Genomic DNA, 23,042 nt, shown 5'->3' with positions numbered 1-23,042 from the left:
TCCAATAGTTTATTTTTGCTTTTGTTCCCCTTCCCTCAGGGACCTAACTAAAAAAAAAGCTGCTATGGTCGATGTCAGAGAAATTACTGCCTGTGGTCTCTTTTATCATTTTTATGGTTTCCTGCCTTATATTTAGGTCTTTAATCCATTTTGAGTTTATTTTTGTGTATGGTAGAAGAAAAGAGTCTAGTTTCTTTCTTTTGCTTGTTGCTGTCCAGTTTTCCCAACACCATTTGTGGAACACACTGTCTTTTCCCCATTTCATATTCTTGCCTCCTTTGTCATACATTAGTTGATGATATAATTGTGGGTTTATTTCTGGGTTTTCTATTCTTCTCCATTGATCTATTTGTCTATTTTTGTGCCAGTACCGTACTGTTTTGATTACCACAGCTTTGCAGTGTGTGATGTTGTGTGGTGCTGCGATGCCTCCGGCTTTGCTTTTCTTTTCCAAGATTGGTTTGGCTATTCACATATTTTGTCATTCCATACAAATTTTAGGATTGTTTGTTCTAGTTCTGTGAAACATGTCGTTTTTATTTTGATAGGAATTGCATCAAATATGTAGATTACTTTGGGCAGCATAGACATTTCAGCAGTGTTCTTCTAACCCATGAGCATGGATGTCTTTCTATTTCTTCATGTCATCAGTTTCTCTAAGCAGCGTTTTAATAGTTTTCAGATTACAGGTGTTTCACTTCTTTGGTTAGATTTTTTCTTAGTTATCTTATTATTTTTGATGCAATTGTAAATGGAATTGTGGGGGGCTGTTTTGTTTTGTTTCGTTTTTACTAAGAGACTAAATTTCTGTTTATAAAAGACTATAAACAAAAAGTTTCTTTCTACTGTATTGGGGTTTTTTTTGTATTTCTTATTTTTATTTTATTTTTGGGGGGGTTATTATTATTTTTTAAAAATTTAATTAATTTATTTATTTTCAGAAAAACAGTATTCATTATTTTTTCACCACACCCAGTGCTCCATGCAATCCGTGTCCTCTATAATACCCACCACCTGGTACCCCAACCTCCCACCTCCCCGCCACTTCAAACCCCTCAGATTGTTTTTCAGAGTTCATAGTCTCTCATGATTCACCTCCCCTTCCAATGTACCCCAACTCCCTTCTCCTCTCTAACACCCCTTGTCCTCCATGATATTTGTTATGCTCCACAAATAAGTGAAACCATATGATAATTGACTCTCTCTGCTTGACTTATTTCACTCAGCATAATCTCTTCCAGTCCCGTCCATGTTGCTTCAAAAGTTGGGTATTCATCCTTTCTGATGGAGGCATAATACTCCATAGTGTATATGGACCACATCTTCCTTATCCATTCGTCCGTTGAAGGGCATCTTGGTTCTTTCCATAGTTTGGCGACCGTGGCCATTGCTGCTATAAACATTGGGGTAAAGATGGCCCTTCTTTTCACGACATCTGTATCTTTGGGGTAAATACCCAGGAGTGCAATTGCACGGTCATAGCGAAGTTCTATTTTTAATTTCTTGAGGAATCTCCATACTGTTCTCCAAAGAGGCTGCACCAAGTTGCATTCCCACCAACAGTGGAAGAGGGTTCCCCTTTTTCCACATCCTCTCCAACACATATTATTTCCTGTTTTGTTAATTTTGGCCATTCTAACCAGTGTAAGGTGATATCTCAATGTGGTTTTAATTTGAATCTCCCTGAGGGCTAGTGATGATGAACATTTTTTCATGTGTCTGATAGCCATTTGTATGTCTTGATTGGAGAAGTGTCTGTTCATATCTTCTGCCCATTTTTTGATATGTTTTGATTTCCTGTGAGTTATTACCCACTTTGATTTGAGGTTTTTTTTTGTTGTTGTTGTTGTTTTGTTTTTACCCCAGTGTACTTTATTTTTTTAATAAATTTAACCAATTTTTTTAAAGATTTTATTTATTTATTTGACAGAGAGAGATCACAAGTAGGCAGAGAGGCAGGCAGAGAGAGAGAGAGGGAAGCAGGCTCCCTGCTGAGCAGAGAGCCTGATGTGTGGCTCAGTCCCAGGACCCTGAGATCATGACCTTCATGAGCTGGAGGCAGAGGCTTAGCCCACTGAGCCACCCAGGTGCCCCAACCTCAGTGTGCTTTAAAGTAGAGATAATCACCATCTGGAGAGAATCTAGCATTGCCTACCAAACTCACCACTTAAAGTGCAACCATAAAGCAATATATAGTAGTTTTCAAAGACTTGGTATAAAAAAATCTAAAACATGTGATTAATGTTTGTGTATTAATTATATGTTGAAGTAATACTTTTGTTATATTAGTTCAAATATTATGTTTTTTAAAAATTAATTTCCCTGTTTTTTTAATTTCTTTTAATATAGCTCCTAGAGAATCTAAACATACACAAGTGGCTCACATTCTATTTCTTCTGGATAATACTGCCTTATACTTTAATGCTTCACATGAGCCGATGGTCCCATGTAGCTTTCCCTGGAATGTAGCTGCGAGATGTCTTCATTCAGGATATGACTCAGCCATGCCATTAGTTTCTGTAGTTCCTGAAAAAGGAGAGTTGTAAGGGGGATGATTGAGAACTTATTTAAATATTGAAAACAATTCCATATAGGTCTTGTTGTCTGAAAAAAGCTCATCCTAATCTTAGTTGATAGCAACTGTTACCTTTTTCAGAGAACATAATATTAGCTACTATGACAGTGGAAATTACTTGTTGCAAGTACTTTTTCCAAATTTTAAATTCATTACTTGGGTTTTTGCTGATCCCGTGGTGTACCTAATTATTGTTCTCCTATAATTTTGGTAGGTTGCTTGCATCTTGTAAGATGTCTGTGTAATGAAATAACATCTCCAAATCAGACATCTGTAATTGCCTTTGATATCTGCGTTAGAGAAGAAAGAATCAGGACTTCCATTACAAGAATTAAAATTCAGTGTTGGAAATAACTTCTTCTAATATTCATTTTTTTAAAAAGATTTTATTTATTTATTTGACAGAGAGAGAAGGATCACAAGCAGGCGGAGAGACAGGCAGAGAGAGAGGAGGAAGCAGGCTCCCTGCTGAGAGAGACCCAATGTGGGGCTCAATCCCAGGACCCTCAGACCATGATCTGAGCCAAAGGCAGAGGCTTAACCCATTGAGCTACCCAGGCACCCCCTAATGCTCACTTCTAATCTTGTATCAGCCAACAGAATTTAAGCAACTAATAGAGTTTATTCACAATTCAAATTTCTAAAGTATGTTTCTCATAAAAGTTGTGAAATGTGGTTGTATCTTCAGATATTTTTCCTGGTAGGGTACAGGAAAGAAATTGATTTACCTGAGGGAGACATTCTGTTTGCTTTGATAGAAATGGATGTATTTGCACCCTCTGTGAGCCTCACTATCATACTGACAATTAGGAATGCCTTAGAAAAATTCCTTCCAAAGATTCTGTATTCCTGTGAAACTTTTTAGAAAACTGAGGCTGGGGGCATCTGGTTGGCTCAGTCAGAGTAGTGAGTGACTCTTGATCTCAGAGTCATGAGTTTGAGTCCCATGTTGGGTGTAGAGATTAAAAAAAGAAAGAAAGAGAGAGAGGTAGGAAAGAAGGAAGGAAGAAAGGAAGAAAAAAGAAAGAAAACTAAGGCTGTAGGCAAGTCATTCTATTTTTATATTTACACAGTAGACTATCTCATTTTTACCAAATTCAAATTCACTTTGCTTTTTTAGAAGTTAAATTTGGAGAGCTGATAAAAGCCATTTGATTGTATATCCAATTCAGTGTTAAATCTAAGACTAAGTGGAGTTTTTTGTCCCTAGCAATCCGATACTGTGACAGATGCCAGCTCATAAAACCAGACCGCTGCCATCACTGTTCCGTCTGTGATAAGTAAGAAAACCTTTTCCTTCCAACTCTCTACATGCTGGTGCTCTTTTTAGTTAATATTGTTTCTTTCCTCACTGTTTTGCAGATTATTTCCTTTTTTTCCTGAATTGTGCTTCTGAGACCTTTATTTAGGACATAGAACCGGACAGTCCCTTGCACCGATCCGAGTGGGGCTTAGGGCCACGGTCGCCTCATTGCCCCTTTCCTCACATTCACACTGACGCGAAGTGTCTTGAGTTTGGGCAGCTCAGACTTGGCTAGTTCTGTTTACTAAAAACTGCTGGGACTCTGTTTTGACCTTTATAAAGAGAGCTCATAAGACTTCACGATAATCAGATGTTGTTAGGTACTTAATCTACCACAAGGACTGTGCTACTTAGCTTAAAGATTGATGTTAAAGGTAAAGTTTTATCCAGACTTTCTGTAAGTCTGTTGACGTTTTGCACTTTCTTGAGCATAAGGTAGTTGTGTGTTAATATTGAATTGTTTTTTAGGAAAAGAGTTCTCTTATTTCTATTTTGAAGCATGTCGATTTTGAAAATTCCATAATTATATGTCATAACTGACATTGACTATAGTGGTTATTTGACATGAGGATTTTTACTATTGTTTAATTTTTAGATAAGTAATTTTGCAATATTTTACTTGCCTCAACTCCTTCTAAGTAACTTTCATACTTCCTTTTTATACTTAATGGGATTAAAATTTTATGAGTTGTTAAGTTTTGTGTGTGTGTGTGTGTGTTTATTTTTTTAGATGTATTTTGAAGATGGACCATCATTGCCCGTGGTGAGTATGGCTCTATACTTAAACACGTTTCTGTCCCTTAAAACTTAATAAATTGAATCATTTATCTGTGTAAGTCTTTTTATAAATGAAATCTTGCCTTAGCTGACCCAGAAGGTACTTTCAGATTTAGTTTCTAGTATTTGCTGAATTAGCTCAGAAGAGGTTTGATTTGGGAGAATTTCCGTAGAATAATTTTAAAATCGGTAGACTAACAACATAGAAGTTAATTTGTCATATTTGCCTAGGACAAATGGTTTTCTTTGTATGCACATGCATAAACACAGAGATTCTGAAACACTTCCCAGAAATTATACCAAAATGTATTCATAAATTATACAGAATACTTCACTGGAAGTTTTGAATAACAAATTAATTCATCTTAAGCTTTAGCAATTTATTTTAAATAAAACTTGACATTGAGGATAGAATAGCAAACACACAAATACATATGTGTTTAAACAAGGGTTTTGACTTGGAACTCATTAATATTTTAAAAGATAATTGTAGATCAGGCACCTTAACAGAGGATGATTTAAAAGCTCTAATTAACTAATGAAGGTTGATTTTTCTACCTCTGCCTGTCATTTCTCTTCTCCACGTGCACGTATCAGTGATAACTACACTCAGGTTGCCAGCCAGGTTGGATTTGGACTCTACCAGCCTTGCCTTCTTTCACGGGTGGCCCTAGAGAAAAGCAGACACGCTCACAAATGAGTGCCGGGTGTAGGTGGAAACACAGGGAGTAATTATGTTAGCTGCAGGAAATAAGAGGAGCGTATCAGATTTACCTTATTTTTTCTCCCTAGATACCTCTTCCTTTTCTCCTGCTGTATTTTCTTCTTTATTTCAGGCCAGTTAATTCCCGTCAGAGTAATTTTCTCCTCAAAGAAAGATCTCAATGAAAGCCTCGCTTGGTAGCTTGGTATTCATATTCATTTGTAGCCATTCTTTTGCTTTATCTTTTGCTTTCCTCATGCTTTCAATCATTCCGTTTTCTCTCACAGCAGGTAGCCGCCCCAGAGACCAGAGGCCACCCTCAACCAAGGAGGGTCTGGCCAACAACACATGCTTTATGGGCTTTTCTCCCCTCCTTGTTTCAGATAAACTGTATCCAGGTTCTTGTCTCACGGTCTGCTCTCTGGGGGGAACACAGGCAAAGACACCCTTCTTTTCTTAAGGAAAGTGGGAAAGAAATCAGGGCCATAGAGATGACTTCAGTTTTTCTGACTTAAAGTCATAGCAGCAATGGAGAGGGGGTAGCAACCAGTATTAATGCCAAGCTTTACACCTCCCTATAGCGTGACGTGCTCTTGCTAGCCTCACTAAAGCACAAAAATAAGAAATAATAATTTCACTCTGATAGCAAACTTTTTACACCTGCCATTAATTTGCCTTTATAAGAGATTTATAGCATAATTTGACAGTCTTTCAGATTTTGACAGATCCTGCTGAATAAGGGAAGGGGAACAGATAGAAGGCTCTAGAGGTTTTAAAACCGGGTGTAGATTGTGTAATCATAGGCTCCCTGTTAGCACACTTGCTCTTTAGTTGAAAAGTTGGAAGTACCTTTCAACTTCGTGTCATTGCTTCCCTGCCCTGGGCGTCTCCTGCTGCCGCTGCCACCACAGCCTCTGTCTCGGCTCCCATGGGCCCTTGCAGAACGCAGTAGGCCAGGTGGATAATGGAAGGCTTTGGTGACAAGAGCCTCATGTTCACCTGGTGCCTGCTGAGTGGAGCAGCCATTTATTTTATTTATGTGTTTGAATTTTCAAGTTTAAACTTTAAGTTAAAAAAAATTATGCATAATATATACCCATGGTTCTAAATTCAAAAACTAAAAAAGGCCAAGTGTTCTTTCTAGCCCCCCTGCTGCTGCTTCTCTTCCTCACAAGGAACATCTTGCCAAATGTCACGTGTACTTTTCAGATATAAGTGTGTACGTGTGTGTTTCATTTTGTTCACACACACAAATATTTTAGACATTTTTTAACACAAGTGGTTCTGTTGGGTCCATGGTCAAAGGAACAAGGCTGATAGAAAGTGAAGGTCAAGCAAAGCTTTATTTTGTGCCAAGCATCGAGAATCAAACTGACCGGCCAGGGCCGTCTCTTACAAAGAGGCGACCTCTCTCTGCCTTACAGACTAGCTTTTAAGGGCAAAGGCCATGTGGTTGGGCCTGGCCATGCACAGGTGGCCAATGAGATTGTAACACACAGAGAAAGCTGCACAGTCATGCCAGGTCCCACATGAGTGACCAATTGAATTACAGTTTACCCTATAGTAGATATTTGAACTAGCCCATCACCTTGGTCAGAATTGGTGCCCAAAGGGCAGGGCCCATACTCCTTGGTAACTAGGGAGACAGTATGCACCCCCACTGATTGGATACCTCCACCTGGCCTGCCCCACCCTTGTATTTGGGCTTTGTTACCTGGGACTGGTTTCCAGGACTTGTTTTTAAGTAAGTCCCCTGGGGGGTAGGGGGCCTGGGACAGTTTAAGTTTTACTGCATAAACAACAAAATCACTGTTTAACTGGATGGAATCACTCTGGCTAAATAGGCGCTTATAGTTCCATTATGGACGGACTCTGTGTCTTTTTTTTTTCCCTCTCTTAATATATCCTGGAAAATTTTCCATATCAAGATATAAATAATCTTTTTTGTAACCATTATGTCACTATAGCAGTCTTTATTAAAAGATCTTCAAGGTGTTCCCAAACTGTGGGGTGACATTAGGCAGGTCTTGTGTGTAATTTTGAAGTTCAGTATCTGTCAACTTTGAGCATTTGAAAAAGCAGAAAACCGTGCTTCCTTGTTGCCAGTGGCTCCATCATATCTGCTGAGACCAGTTAAGACCACCCATCTGGGTGCAGGGTACTGACCCTATGCTGGTGTTTTAACTGAAATGGAAATCCTGTAGTATTTGCTTTACTGGATTTCTCTTCAAAGAGTTTTTCCTTTAATATAAAATTTTCATTCATTCATTCATTATATTAATGATAGGTTTTGACATGCTCGCCAAAGATTAGGTAACACTTATTAAATCCAATAATTTTAGCTTCATACTGAGTGCCTATAATGTGCTAAAAACTATATAGGTGTGAAAAATTTGTAATTCTTATAAAAGTGACAGAAATTATAGAAATTATTTGTCCCATTTTAAAGAGGAGAGGGAAGTAGAGCTCAGAAAAGCTAAAGAGTGGGCTTAACATCACATGACATGTTTTTTGGACTCCAAAGGCCACATTCTTTTCTTCTTCTTTCTTTTCCTCTATTGTGTTCTTTTTCCCATTTAGAATCCGAAAGCAATTGCCTTGAAACAGGGCCAGTTGCTGTTTGCATTGAATCTTTAAAAATTTGCTTAGAAGATTTCATCTATTTATTTGAGAGAGAGAGGAAGAAAGAGCATCAGGGGAGGCGGGGTAGGGGAAGGGGAGAAGCAGGCCCCCCGCCCAGTAGGGAGCCCTAGAGCAGGGAAACCTATCCAGGGCTGGGCCCCAGGACCCTAGGACCACGATCTGAGCCAAAAGCAGACGCCCAACCTACTGAGCCGCCCAGGCGCCCCTTTTTGCACTGTATTTTAGACAGCATATAAGGGGTATTTACCTTGAGCATGTTTTATTTCTCCATATAAAAGCTTTTGAACTCAGAATACATCTCTTCCTTTTCAAACAGAGTCTATAAAACAGTAGGGAGTTAAAACATTTCACCTGTATGAAGAGAAATTTTATTACTGTATCTCTTAAAGTGTGAAGTACGAGTACGTATCAAACTCTAAGATACTTGGTTTTTATTTACTGACTTTATTTTCTGTTTCCCAAGTGACAGATAAGGTTACATTACACCATGCTCCTAGCTAGACGTTAAAGTAAATTAGATGTCAAGAAATCTATACTCAAAATATTTTACTTTTTATAAACATGCTATGTGTCATCTCATACAAAAGCTCTTTCTTACATTCCCGTAGGAAGAGAAACAATCTTTCTTATCCCTTATTTTCCTCCAGTCCACAAAAGTCATTGTCTTCAGCCCACTCGCCCAAAGTTACGTATGGCTCCCCACCTTCTGTCTACGCATTCTCTCCTCTGGAAATCAACCCAAGCAAGCGAAGGGAATACCCTGTATCCTTTGGAGACAGAATGCATTTAGCCTAGGCTTGTTTGGAATTATGTAGTTTAATTTCTTTTTATTTTTTTATTTTTTTTTAAGTTTTTTTTTTTTTTTTAAGATTTTATTTATTTATTTGACAGAGAGAGATTACAAGTAGGCAGAGAGGCAGGCAGAGAGAGAGAGGAAGAAGCAGGCTCCCTGCTGAGCAGAGAGCCCGATGCGGGACTCGATCCCAGGACCCTGAGATCATGACCTGAGCCGAAGGCAGTGGCTTAACCCACTGAGCCACCCAGGCGCCCTGTAGTTTAATTTCTTGCCATTATTTCATTCAGATGTCACTGAAGGCAACCTCAGTAACTGGTTTGCACTCACATTAGAATTGTCACTGTTTTCATATCACACATACCTACAGTTTTTGCCTTCTTTATGAGCCTATTTGCCATATAAAATGCCCTTACGTTCCAAAGTTACTGAATCTAATCCTGGTCCCTTTACCTTATTTATTTATTTATTTGAGGTAGATGATGCAGGCACTTTTCTTTTTCCCCCAGATTTTCAGTTTATTCATAAGCCAGATAAATGTCTACCTTTTCAATTTTTTTTAATTAAAAAAATTTTTTAGGGGCGCCTGGATGACTCATTCATTAAGCATCTGCCTTTGGCTCAGGTCATGATCCCAGGGTCCTGGGATCTAGCCCTACATTGGTCTCCCTGCTTGGCGGGAATCTTGCTTCTTCCTCTTCCACTCCTTTGCTTGAGTTTCCTCTCTTGCCGTCTCTCTCTCTCTGTCAAATAAATAAATAATATATTAAAAAAAAATTTTTTTTTTGTGGGCGCACTTACATGGCACTTACTCTCTCCACAAATTTTTTTAAATTGAGGTATAATGTATTATTTGTTAAAGGGGCACAGGCAAATTTTTAAGTGCACACTATTGTTAACAGTGGGCGCAGTGTCCTGCAGACTTCTGGAGCTCATTTATCTTGCACGGTTGAGTAAACATTTTTCATGTGTACATTGTTTCACTTTAAAAATCTAAAAAGAAGAATGTCTCAGTTTATTAGTAAAGTCAATAGAGACTGAGATTACCTTGCTAACATTAGAGTAAGACAAAGAAGTTTGAGGAGTATGTGTATGTTTTATGCAGTAGACGTATTAGGCCAGTTACCACAATTACCTCAGCCATGAAGACACCTGCCATTTCCACTTAGATGTTGCGTCACATGCACAAGCTCAGCCTGAAATTTCGTAGTCTTTATCAAAAGGCAAAAAAAATTTTTTTGATGGAAAAGTGTGACTGTAAAGTGTGTTATGTATTTATGCCTTTTGATATGATAGTTTGAATTCTTACTCCCCCTTCTCCAAAATATAATAACTTTAGAGTGAGAGCTGAGAATTACAGATCTCCCTGTTTAGAATCAAAGGATATACACTTGATCTTAGCCAAAAGGCCGAGAAGCGATAGAATCAAAGGATATAGAGCCAGCTGTCTGGATTGTTTGTTTTGCGATAAGGAAAATGAAATCCCTATAGACTATTTTGCTTGATCAAGGCCACATAATTATTGAGTGTTAGATGCACATTATGACTCTGTCTGGCTCTCAATCCTATTTTTTTTCTTAAACGTCCCCTGCATAATCTGGTTGTTTCAGTAGTATGCTGATGGCATTCAAGTAGTTTACAAAGATATTTCATCTAATTTGGGGAAATCTGGAAGATTTTAAATTACCCAATCATAGTTAGAAATCATATCCGGGACGCCTGGGTGGCTCAGTGGGTTAAGCCTCTGCCTTCAGCTCAGGTCATGATCTTAGCGTCCTGAGATCAAGCCCCGCATCCTGTTCTCTGCTCGGTGGGGAGCCTGCTTCCTCCTCTCTCTCTCTCTGCCTGGCTCTCTGCCTACTTGTGATCTCTCTCTCTGTCAAATAAATAAATAAAATAAAATAAAATCATATCCAAAGGTAACAAAGAACTTAATAAATTTTTATCTGCCTGACTTCATTAGTTTTCACACCAGCTCTGTGTTTTTAGGTATGTGCCTATTTACGTAATTGGACATGAAATATAGTTATGTGGTTCATGGTCGATTAAAGCAATATCACATATCAAACTTAAAAAGCTAAACACAAGTTCCTTTTTTTGTGAAACGGATTTTTTTAATGTTTGTATGTGAAAAGAAATGTTAAGTGTCTTGCTTAAAGGAATGCCAATAAATTTTAAAGGAGAGGAAACCGAATACTGTGTTAAATATGAGCATATGCAGACTGTAGGTGGAAAGTGTACAACTCACTGAAAAGTTGTTTTTGTTTTGTTAACAGGGTGAACAATTGTGTCGGATTTTCAAATTATAAATTTTTCCTCCTTTTCTTGGCTTATTCTCTGCTCTACTGCCTTTTTATTGCTGCTACAGACTTGCAGTATTTTATCAAATTTTGGACAGTAAGTCAATGCCTTGGTGATTTTTTTCTGGGTATACAAAAATATATAATAGATTTTTAGTAATTGAGTTATTTCAGATACTTATTTTATAGACTAGAGTTCATTTATATATGTAGTCAATCCTCACTGTTCACAGATTCTGTGTTTGTGAATTCTCTTACTTGCTGAAACATTTGGAATCCCCAAATCAGTGCTCACAGAGTTTTTGTGGTCCTTTGCAGACATGCACAGTGTGGGAAAAACTTGACCCGCCCAAGTGCACGTCCCCAGCTGAGATCAAACAAGGCCACCACAAACTGCCTTCTTGTTTGCTCTTCTTGGTGTCTCATTACTATAAACAAGCATGCTTTTCAGTCTGTTTAGGGTCACATTTTTTGCATTTTTTTTTGTACTTTTTGTTGGTGATTTTGCTATTTAAAATGGTCTCCATGCATAGCACTGAAGTGCTGTCTGGTGTTCCTGAGCAGAAGAAGACCGTAGTGTACCTTATGGAGAAAATACATGAGTTAGGTAAGCTTCCAGCAGGCACGAGTTACACGGCTTGTTGGCTCTAAGTACTGAATCAACAATGTATATTAAATAAGATGTCAGTACGGTGTTTTTTTTTTTTAGCAGAAGCACACGTAAGACAGGGTTGGTTATTGGTCGGCTGTGACTAGAGGCTCATAGGAGCCTAAGCCTGTATTTTCCCTGGGGTGGTGGTTCCATATTTACAAATTCAGTGTTCATGGCTCCTTTCTAGAACATGGCCACTGTGAGTAATGAGAATTGACTATGTTTGAAGTTTTCTTTTCAGTATTTAAAAAATGAAGTGTTTTCTTTTTGTGTATAAAGACTCTGTTTTCGAACTATTATATCTATAAAATCCTGAGTTGTTACTAGGTATTGTTTGGTTAGGCTTTGAGTAGTTCATTTGTTTTTTGGGATATATATTTTAAATGTAAGCAAAACAAAATTAAAATCAATTATTATAAATATCCAAAGATACTCCTTGTGGACCCCAAACAATGGTAAAAAACAAAACAAAGCAAACAAACAAACAAACGGTTATCCCAGGTCAGGATTTCTTCATTGTTTTATTAAATTATCCTTTATTATGGTAAGAACTTTCTAAATTCCTAGATAATTTAGGTCAGATTTGAACCACATTGAATACTAAAGATTTACTGAATGCCTTTCTGTGCCAGTTACCTTGCCAAGCCCTAGAAATATACAGGTACATGGACTTGCTGCTAGCATTCGGGAATACCTCAGTGTCCAGCACAAAGAATGATCCCTAATGAAAGTCGGAAAGGATATTACCTCACTGCTTCTCATTCCTGGGGATGGTTTTAGTTCCAAACCATAAATATGTATGAAAAGGAATGACCAGTCCAGATGTCACTGTGAGAATTCTGCTGTCAGAAGCTATGAGTGAGAGCAGTAGAGAATATTGAAGTAGCATGACCTTCCTATCAGAAGGGGACACCCGCTAGCAGCCCTGGTGCTTTACTAAGTGTCCGTAGTGCAAGCCTGTCATTCTAGAGTGGGTTCAGGTCTCCTTGGACAATACCTACAATAAAACTGGTTTTGCTTTGAGAAAGCCTGTTTTGTTACCTGGATATTGTAAGGTTTGTTTTAGATCAGTATTATGCACTAGTGTTGATCTTTCCTGTGATGCTATTATTTAAAATAGCTTGAAGCATTATTGTGGATGTGTCGTTGTATGTGTTCTTGTAGTTGATGCTGTTGTTTGTAGTAATGTTAAAACATCAATAAGTATAGTAACTAATTGTGCCAATTAACCTTCATTTTCAGGCATTATAATAAAACTATTTAAACATTTGTAAAGCTATAGTGTGTTAACAAAACATTTTCAGGAAGTAAATTAAAAATTTTATTTTATAGTTCCTTTTATCTTGCTTCCTAATGTTATAGTTTACACATGTACTACTATAATTTTTCTATGACTTGGTTATGAAAAACAAAATAAATATCCCAAATTTTAATATTTTTATATCTGTATTCATTAATAGTAAACATTTTTAATCTTACATTATACATTTTTCCTCAAAGTTTTAACATAAAGCCATATCTTTCTCCATATCTAAATTTCAAAAAAAAAAAGTAGAGCAAAAAAAATTCTTTCTTACAAAGTAGGGAATACTTATCCCTTTGACAAAACATTTTATTTTCTTCCTTTCTTTATAGAATGGCCTACCCGATACTCAAGCCAAGTTCCATATTATGTTTTTATTCTTTGCTGCAGCTATGTTTTCTGTCAGCTTGTCCTCTCTGTTTGGCTATCATTGTTGGCTAGTCAGCAAAAATAAATCTACATTAGGTGAGTATTCAATTATTGTAGTTAACAGAACTTTAAAGACATAAATAGATACTCAGCAAAAGTTGCCATATGATTAAATGCCAACCCGTCCTGATGTGGTAAATATCATATTTATTTCACATACTATTTTGTGGGGTGGCGACTTAGACACCGACAAATGCAGTTGTTCTGTATATTTATTGACTGTCCATTGTGTGTAAAACATTGTGTATATACGGTGGTGAACAAGGGCAAAATAGTCTAGTGAGGGACACAAAAAATCAATAACCAAACATAAAAGTAATTGCAAAATGCAGAGTGCTATCTGGGAAACAAATGGGCTGCTGAGCTGTGAATCAAGGACTGGGAACCGTGGAAGGAAACCTAGTTATAGTGGTCAGGAAGGAGCTCACCAAAACAACAAGTATTAAACCTAAGAAATCAGTCACGGTAAAAACTGTAACATCTGAGGTGGGGAAAAAGAGTACGTTCGAAAGTCCTACAGAGATGGGACGCAGCTACAACAGTGTTCAGTGGAAGTGTATACCTAGCTATAAATGATTCCGTTAAAAAAGAAGTAGGTCAAATCGATTACTTTATAGCTTAAGGAAGTACAAAAAGAACAGCAAAGTAAATCTGAAGCCAGCAAATGGTAGGAAATAATAAAGATTAGAAAGGAGATAACAGAAATAGAGAATTTAAAAAACAAAAGTTCATGGGGTGCCTGGGTTGGCACAGTTGGTTAAGCATCAGACTCTTGGTTTGGGCTCGGGTCATGATCTCAGGGTCCTGGGATTCAGCCCAGAGTTGGAGTCCGGCTCCCTGCTCAGTGGGGAGCCTGCTTGTCTCCCTCTCCCTCTGCCACTCCCTCTTCTCTCTCTCACACACATAAATAATCTTAAAAAAAAAAAAAATCAAACCTGAACAGACTTGTAACAAGGAAGGAGATTGAGTCAGTAATCAAAAATCTTCCAACAAAGAAAAACCCAGGACCAGATGGCTTCGCTGATGAGTTCTACCTCAAAAAATTAACATAAAATTTTCTCAGACTCTGTCAGAGATTAGAAGAGAGGATGATACTTTGTAACTCATTTTATGAGGCCAGCATCGGTCTAATACCAAAACCAAAAAAAAAGACAACCCAAGACAACTGTAGACCAGTATCCCTTATGAGTATAGATACAAAAATCCTCAATACGATACTGGCAAAGCAAATCTAGCAGTTTATAAAAAGGATTATATACCATGACCAAATAGGATTTATTCCAGGAATGTAAATGTGTTTCAATATACAAAAATCAATTAGCCACATTAATAGAATACACCACATTAACTGAATGAAGGAACATGTGATCAACTCAACTGATGCAGAGAAAGTATTTGACAAAATTCATCACCCTTTTAAGATAAAAAAGCTTAACAAACTAGGGACACAAGGGAATTTCCTCCGCACAAGGGACTTCCTCAAGCCTTAAATGATAAAATGCATTTCTGAGAAGCCTATAGTTCGTATCATATTCAGTATCATACTCAGGTGAAAAACAAAAATCTTCCCCCTAGCACCAGGAACAAAACAAGGACTGCCACTTTCACTAGTGCTGTTTAACACTGTACTAGAAAATCTAGTCTGAAAAATTAGTCAAGAAAAATTAATAAAGCCATCCAGGTTGGAAAGGAAGAAATAAAACTATCTCTCTTTGCGGGTGACATCATCTTCTATATAAATAACCTTAAAGATACAATAAAAACAGAGCCAATGGGGCGCCTTGGTGGCTCAGTGGGTTAAGCCGCTGCCTTCGGTTTAGGTCATGATCTCAGGGTCATGGGATCGAGTCCCACATCGGGCTCTCTGCTCAGCGGGGAGCCTGCTTCCTTCTCTCTCTCTCTCTCTCTCTGCCTGCCTCTCTGACTACTTGTGATCTCTCTCTGTCAAATAAATAAATAAAATCTTAAAAAAAAAAAAACAGAGCCAATGAACAAAATCAGCAAAGTTGCCTAAGATCAATATGCAAGAAATCAGTTGTATTTCCATACACTAGCAAGGAACCATCCAAAAGGAAATGAAAGAAACAATTCCATTTACAAAAGCATCCAACATAGTAAAATGCCTAGGCATAAATATAACTGAGGAGGAGGTGTAACAGTAGCCCACTGAAAACTACAAAGCTTGGCTGAGAGAAATTAAAGACCTAGGTAAATGATAAGACTTCCCATGTTCATATATTGGAAGACTTAGTATTGATAAGATGGCAATATGACCCAAAGTGATGTAGACTCAGTGGGATCCTGATTACGATATCAGTGGCCTTTATTGCAGAAATGACAAAGATGATCCTCAAATTCATGTGAAATTGCTTGGTGCTCCAAATAGCCAAAGCAGTATCCACGAAAAAAATAAAACAAGTCATTCCTGATTTCAAAACTTACTACAAAGCTACAGGGATCAAAACAGTGTTGTACTGGCACAAAGACAGATAAAGACCAATGGAATAGGATGATAGAATGAAAAATCCAGAAATAAGCCATAAACCTTTGGCAGGTTGATTTTCCACAAGAGTACCAAGACCATTCAATGGAGAATATAATAGTCTCTTTGACAAATGATGCTAAAACTGTAAAACTCTTAGAAGAAAACATAGGGATAAGCCCTCAGGACTTTAATATGGCAATGAATTCTTAGATATAATACCAAAAGCATGAGTAACAAAAGAAAAAAATAGAGTGGACTTCCCTAAAATTTTAAAAACGTGTTCATCGAAGGATATTGTGGAAAAAGTAAAAAGACAACCTACAGAATGAGAATAATATTTACAAATAATTTATCTGATAAGGATCCAGTGTTCAGAATATAAAAAGAAATCATACAACTCAACAAGAAAAAGACAAACAGCCCAATTCAAAAATCGGCAAAGAATTTGAATAGGAATTTTATTTTTTTTGAGATTTATTTATTGTATTTATTTGAGGAAGATAGAAAGCAGGGGAGTGGCAGCAAGAGGAGAGAGATTGTCAAGCAGACTAAGCTCCTTGAGTGTGGAGCCCAACCTGGGGCTTGATCTCAGTATACTGAGATCACAACCTGAGCCAAAACCAAGAGTTGGACACTCAACCGACTCAGCCACCCAGGTGCCCCTGCCTAGACATTTAAATAGACCTTTCTCCAGTGAAAATATACAGTTGGCCAAAAAGCACATAAAAATCAGCTCAACATCATTAATCATTAGGGCAGGATAATCAAAACCAGAGCTACCACTTCCCACCCAAATCAACAAAATAGAAAGCAAGCGTAGATGAAGATGTGGGGAAATTGGAACCTTCACACTTGGCTGGTAGAAATATAAAATGATGACTCCACTGTCAACAACAGTGGCTGTTGCCCAAAAAGCTAAATATGAAATTATCATATGACCCAGCAGTTGCACCCCTTGATCTATTCCCCAAATAACTGAAAGTGGGGACTCCAAGAGATACTTATAAGTCAGCGTTCATAGCAGCACTCTTCACAATAGCCCAAAGATAGAAACAATCCAAATGTCCATGAAAGATGAATGGACAAAAAAAAAAGTGCTATTTTCTAGACAATGGAATATTATTCAGCCTAAGACGAATTGAGATACTGATGCACACTACAACATTCATGAACTTCAAAAACACACTAAGTAAGAAGCTGATCTGAACAGGTTAGTGATATAGTTTCATTTATGTGCAATATCCAGATTAAATAAATCCATAGTGGTCATTTTCAGAGGATGAGAGGAAGGGGGACTAGGGGGAGACTGCTGAATGGATATGGAGATTTTTCTGGGGTGATGTGATTATTTTGGAACTTGGTAATTAATTGCACAGAATTGTGAATGTACTAAGTGCCACTGATTTGCCCACTAATAAAATGGTTAATTTTATATTCTGTGCCTTTCACTGCAGTTTTAAAAAAGTAAGTCCTACAGGAGAAGAGCTAGAAATATTTGTAACACTATCTACATGGCTAGAGCGTAGAAAGCTAAAGAGCAAAAAATATGCATTGAGGTTTGAGAAGTAAGTAGGGACTAAGCCAAGTAGTATCTTCTAGACTAAGATTAGGAGTTTGGGAATGCAACCAGGACTAATAAATCCTATGATCTCAAAGGACACCTCAAGCTGAGAGACACCATGATTACAGTAGTGAAGATTAATTATAGTATATTGTCAGTGAATGTTAATTTTTAACGTTCAGGTGAAATCTTACTACAGCAAATACACTCCAGTAATTTCTAGACAAAGTATCTGATTTCAGATATGCAAACAATGACTCATGGAACTCTACATCAGAGGCTAACGATGTAGTATGGTGACTAACATAACATTATAAAAATTATAATTAAAAAAATTATATGTTGGATAAATTATAGCTCATCAGAAGAAAATGAATTATTTCTAGAAGAATTTAACTTCTGAGAACTTCTAGATTTAACTTGTAACACTGAAAGGACTTCCTTTGAATGAGATGGTACTATAATTATATTAAAAGCTATATAACCCAGGGTGACAAATGCTAAGGATCTTGCAAATGGTTGCATTTTTTTTTTAAGATTTTATTTATTTATCAGAGAGAGAGGGGGGAGAGAGCGAGCACAGGCAGACAGAATGCAGAGGCAGAGGGGGAAGCAGGCTCCCCGCTGAGCGAGGAGCCCGATGTGGGACTCGATCCCAGGACGCTGGGATCATGACCTGAGCTGAAGGCAGCTGCTTAACCAACTGAGCCACCCAAGGCGTCCCAATGGTTGCATTTTTTGTAGTACCCTGACTCTGTTAGAATTTTCTTTTTTAAATAATGGATAAGAAAATCATTATACTTGTTTGTTCATGTTCCCCAAATAAAAGTTTAGACTTTGTCTCTCGGCATTATTTAAGAAGCATTTGTAGCATGATGGAAGGGACACTGTTTACCTTGTTCACGTTCCACTCTGTCATTTATTTGCTGTGTGATCTTGACACACCTCACAACCTCTCTGAACCTTGACTTTCACATGCAGAGTCGGTATAACCAGACACAGTGTTTGCTTCTGCACTAGATCTTACTTCACATAAGCCAGTAAATTTTTGGCCAGCTGGAAAAAAATGTTGCTTAGAAGAGATAAAATTTAAGTGAAATTGGAAAATGGAGTTTATTGACTGAATAAAGGAATTCGTAGAATATATAGAATGTAGAAAATACAGTCTCATTGGTTAAAGAAACTGTGTAGGTTTGTGTATCTTTACATCCATCCGTTCATCTGTCCATTCACACGCCTATCTTAAAAAGGTCCAGAAGACATTAAAGTTTTAATTTATTTGCTTATTTGTGTTTCTAATTTTTTTTTTGCAATGCACTGTGCTGCTGTAATAGTTAAAGGATTCTTTAAAAAGGAAAATAGATGTAATCGTATCATCTGATTATTTTAAAACAGAATAGGCGGTCTGTGTGGCAGAGCTACTGATAATTACATACGTATTCGCAAGAGGCTCGCCATGGATTTTTAGAGTTCCCTCATTTAGCCCAGTAATTTCTACGTATGGGGGTCACTAGATATGTTCTGTACTCACATGGTTGCTCTGCCGTCTTTTGTAGAGGCGTTTAGAAGTCCCGTATTTCGACACGGAACAGATAAGAATGGATTCAGCTTGGGTTTCAGTAAAAACATGCGACAAGTTTTTGGTGATGAAAAGAAGTACTGGTTGCTACCCATTTTTTCAAGGTACTTTGTGGTGAAAACATTCAGGTTGGAAACCAGTGAAAGTAATCTGACAGAAGAACTGTAATCCTGCATAGAAATTCCTGTTCTTTAAAGAATTATTTTATGATGCACTGTTACGTGGATGCCAGATGTCGGTTAAGGCATTGTTTCCCTAAGCATGCCGTGTGGAAGCCAGTGTCTGATAGACGTGTTTTGTCTGAAAGATGACTGTGGTCTGCTCTCTCAAACATTCCATTGTGACAGTTTCACTCTATTGTTTTGTTTATTGCTCAGTTGTAAGTTTTAATTTTAATTGTAGTCTAGGTGACGGCTGCTCCTTTCCGACTTGCCTTGTTAATCAGGATCCTGAGCAAGCATCTACTCCTGCGGGATTGAATTCAACATCGAAAAAGTAATCCCATATTTTTTTCTATTTTACTTTCAAATAACATATCTTATCCTCCTATGCCCTTTGGCTATATTATTTCTTTGAAAAAATTAGAAACATAAGATAATTTACTATAACGGTTCCCACCTGGAGTGAGGGGGAGAGGAAAGTGTGGTTGGGGAGCGGGCCATGGAGAGCTTCACTTATACTTGTACAAGTGTTGTTACTCTGGGTGGTGGGTAAACAGGTGTTAATTCTCTATACATTTTGGTTGACTGATATTTTAAATGTGATGCCTAAAAGGAAAGAATATTAAATCCAAATTAGCTCCTCTAGTGATCAGGTGAGCAGACAGTAAACTTGCCCTCTGACCCTCCAGGTCCTCGTTATAAAGAGATCAGAAGAATGTCCCTGGATTAGGCTTTGGAGATCAAATGGAATCCTCAATGCCTGCTTGACAGTGCACCAAATTCCTTTTTTTATTATTATGAACTGTTTTTGCTAACATATAATGTATTATTTGCCCCAGGGGTACAGGTCTGTGAATCATCAGGCTTACACACTTCATAGCACTCACCATATCACATACCCTCCCCAGTGTCCATAACCCAACCACCCTCTCCAGCCCCCACACTCTCAGCAACCCTCAGTCTGTTTTGTAAGATTAAGAGTCTTTTTTGGCTTGTCTCCCTCCCAATCCCATCTTGTTTCATTTTTTCCTTCCCTACCTCCCAGACCCCACACTCTGCCTCTCAAATGCCTCATATCAGGGCTATCATATGATAATTGTCTTTCTCTGATTGACTTATTTCACTCAGCATAATACCCTCTAGTTCCATCCACGTCATTGCAAATGGCAAGATTTCATTTCTTTTGATGGCTGCATAGTATTCCATTGTGTATATATACCACCTCTTCTTTATCCATTCATCTGTTGATGGACATCTAGGTTCTTTCCATAGTTTGACTATTGTGGATATTGCTATTATAAACATTTGGGTGCACGTGCCCTTTTGGATCACTACATTTGTATCTTTAGGGTGAATACTTAGTAGTGCGATTGTTGGGTCACAGGGTAGCTCTACTTTCAGCTTTTTGAGGAACCTCCATACTGTTTTCTAGAATGACTGCACCAGCTTGCATTCCCACCAACGGTGTAGAAGTGTTCCCCTTTCTCCACATCCTCTCCAACATCTGTTGTTTCCTGACTTATTTATTTTAGCCATTGTGACTGGTGTGAGGTGATATCTCATTGTGGTTTTGATTTGTATTTCCCTGATGCCGAGTGATATGGAGCACTTTTTCATGTGTCTGTTGGCCATCTGGACGTCTTCTTTGCAGAAATGTCTGTTCATGTCCTCTGCCCATTTCTTGATTGGATTATTTGTTCTTTGGGTGTTAAGTTTGGTCGGTTCTTTATAGATTTTGGATACTAGCCCTTTATCTGATATGTCGTTTGCAAATATCATCTCCCATTCTGTCAGTTGTCTTTTGGTTTTGTTGACTGTTTCCTTTGCTGTGCAAATCTTTTTATCTTGGTAAAGTCCCAATAGTTCATTTTTGCCCTTGCTTCCCTTGCCTTCGGCAATGTTTCTAGGAAGAAGTTGCTGCAGCTGAGGTCGAAGAGGTTGCTGCCTGTGTTCTCCTCAAGGATTTTGATGGATTCCTGTCTCACAATGAGGTCTCTCATCCATTTTGAGTCTATTTTTGTGTATGGTGTAAGGAAATGGTCCAGTTTCATTCTTCTGCATGTGGCTGTCCAATTTTCCCAACACCATTTGTTGAAGAGACTGTCTTTTTTCCATTGGACATTCTTTCCTGCTTTGTCAAAGATTAGTTGACCATAGAGTTGAGGGTCTATTTCTGGGCTCTCTATTCTGTTCCATTGATCTGTCTGTCTGTTTTTGTGCCAGTGCCGTACTGTCCTGATGATGACAGCTTTGTAATAGAGCTTGAAGTCTGGAATTGTGATGCTGCCAACTTTGGCTTTCTTTTTCAATATTCCTCTGGCTATTCAGTTTCTTTTCTGGTTCCATATAAATTTTGGGATTATTTATTCCATTTCTTTGAAACAAATTGATGGTATTTTGATAGGAATTGCATTAAATGTGTAGATTGCTCTAGGTAGCATAGACATTTTCACAATATTTGTTCTTCCAATCCATGAGCATGGAACGTTTTTCCATTTCTTTTTATTTTTGTTTCATGAGTACCTTATAGTTTTCTGAGTACAGATTCTTTGCCTCTTATGGTTTTGGGTGCAATTGACAATGAGATTGACTCCTTAATTTCTTTTTCTTCTGTCTTGCTGTTGGTGTAAAGAAATACAGCTTATTTCTGTGCATTGATTTTATATCCTGATACCTGAATTTCTGTACAAGTTCTAGCAGTTTTGGAGTGGAGTCTTTTGGATTTTCCACATAAAGTATCATATCATCTGCAAGGAGTGAGAGTTTGCCTTCTTCTTTGCTGATTCAGATGCCTTTTATTTCTTTTTGTTGTCTGATTGCTGAGGCTAGGACTTCTAGTACTATGTTGAATAGCAGGAACACTACTGTGTTCCTGACCTCAGGGGAAAAGCTTTCAGTTTTTCCTCATTAAGAATGATACTTGCTGTGGGCTTTTCTTTGATGATATTGAGGTATGTACCCTCTATCCCTATACTTTGAAGAGTTTTGATCAAGAAAGGATGCTGTACTTCATCAAATGCTTTTTTAGCATCTATTGAGAGTATCAGATGGTTCTTGTTCTTTCTTTTATTAATGTATTGTATCACATTAATTGATTTGCAGATGTTGAACCAACCTTGCAGCCCAGGAATAAATCCCACTTGGTTGTGGTAAATAATCCTTTTAATGTACCATTGGATCCTATTGACTAGTATTTTGGTGAGAATTTTCACATCTGTGTTTATCATGGATATTGGTCTGTAATTTTCCTTTTTGATGGGGCCTTTGTCTGGATTTGGGATCAAGGTAATGCTGGCCTCATAAAATGAGTTTGGAAGTTTTCCTTCCATTTCTATTTTTTGGAACAGTTTCAAGAGAATAGGTATTAATTCTTCTTTAAATGTTTGGTAGAATTCCCCTGGGAAGCTGTCTGGCCCTAGGCTCTTGTTTGTTGGGATATTTTGATGACTGCTTCAATCTCCTTACTAGTTATGGGTCTGTTCAGGTTTTCTATTTCCTCCTGGTTCAGTTTTAGTAGTTTGTACGTTTTTAGGCATGCATCCATTTCTTCCAGATTGTCAAATTTGCTGGCATATAGTTGCTCATGATATGTTCTTATAATTGTTTGTATTTCTTTGCTGTTGGTTGTGATCTCTCCTCTTTCATTCATGATTTTATTTATTTGGGACCTTTCTCTTTTTTTTTCTGATATGTCTGTCTGGGGGTTATCAATCTTACTAATTCTTTCAACAAACCAGCTCCTAGTTTTGTTGATCTGTTCTACTGTTCTTTTGGTCTC

General features: G+C 37.7%; 1 protein-coding gene across 1 annotated transcript in view; it reads left to right on the top strand.

The window, feature by feature from the left end:
- Positions 1-23,042, top strand: part of ZDHHC2 (zDHHC palmitoyltransferase 2) — a 72,676-nt gene that overhangs the window by 37,962 nt on the left and 11,672 nt on the right. Inside the window, exons 5-10 of the mRNA XM_082715609.1 lie at positions 3,786-3,855; positions 4,609-4,641; positions 11,071-11,191; positions 13,382-13,514; positions 19,081-19,207; positions 19,506-19,598. Of these exons, the coding sequence (XP_082571735.1) occupies positions 3,786-3,855; positions 4,609-4,641; positions 11,071-11,191; positions 13,382-13,514; positions 19,081-19,207; positions 19,506-19,598 (577 nt within the window). The remainder of the gene's footprint in view (positions 1-3,785; positions 3,856-4,608; positions 4,642-11,070; positions 11,192-13,381; positions 13,515-19,080; positions 19,208-19,505; positions 19,599-23,042) is intronic.

This window comes from Mustela nivalis, assembly GCF_964662115.1.
Source record: "Mustela nivalis genome assembly, chromosome: 20".
In the NCBI taxonomy this organism is placed as follows: domain Eukaryota; kingdom Metazoa; phylum Chordata; class Mammalia; order Carnivora; family Mustelidae; genus Mustela; species Mustela nivalis.
This window is presented reverse-complemented; position numbering and strand designations above follow the sequence as displayed.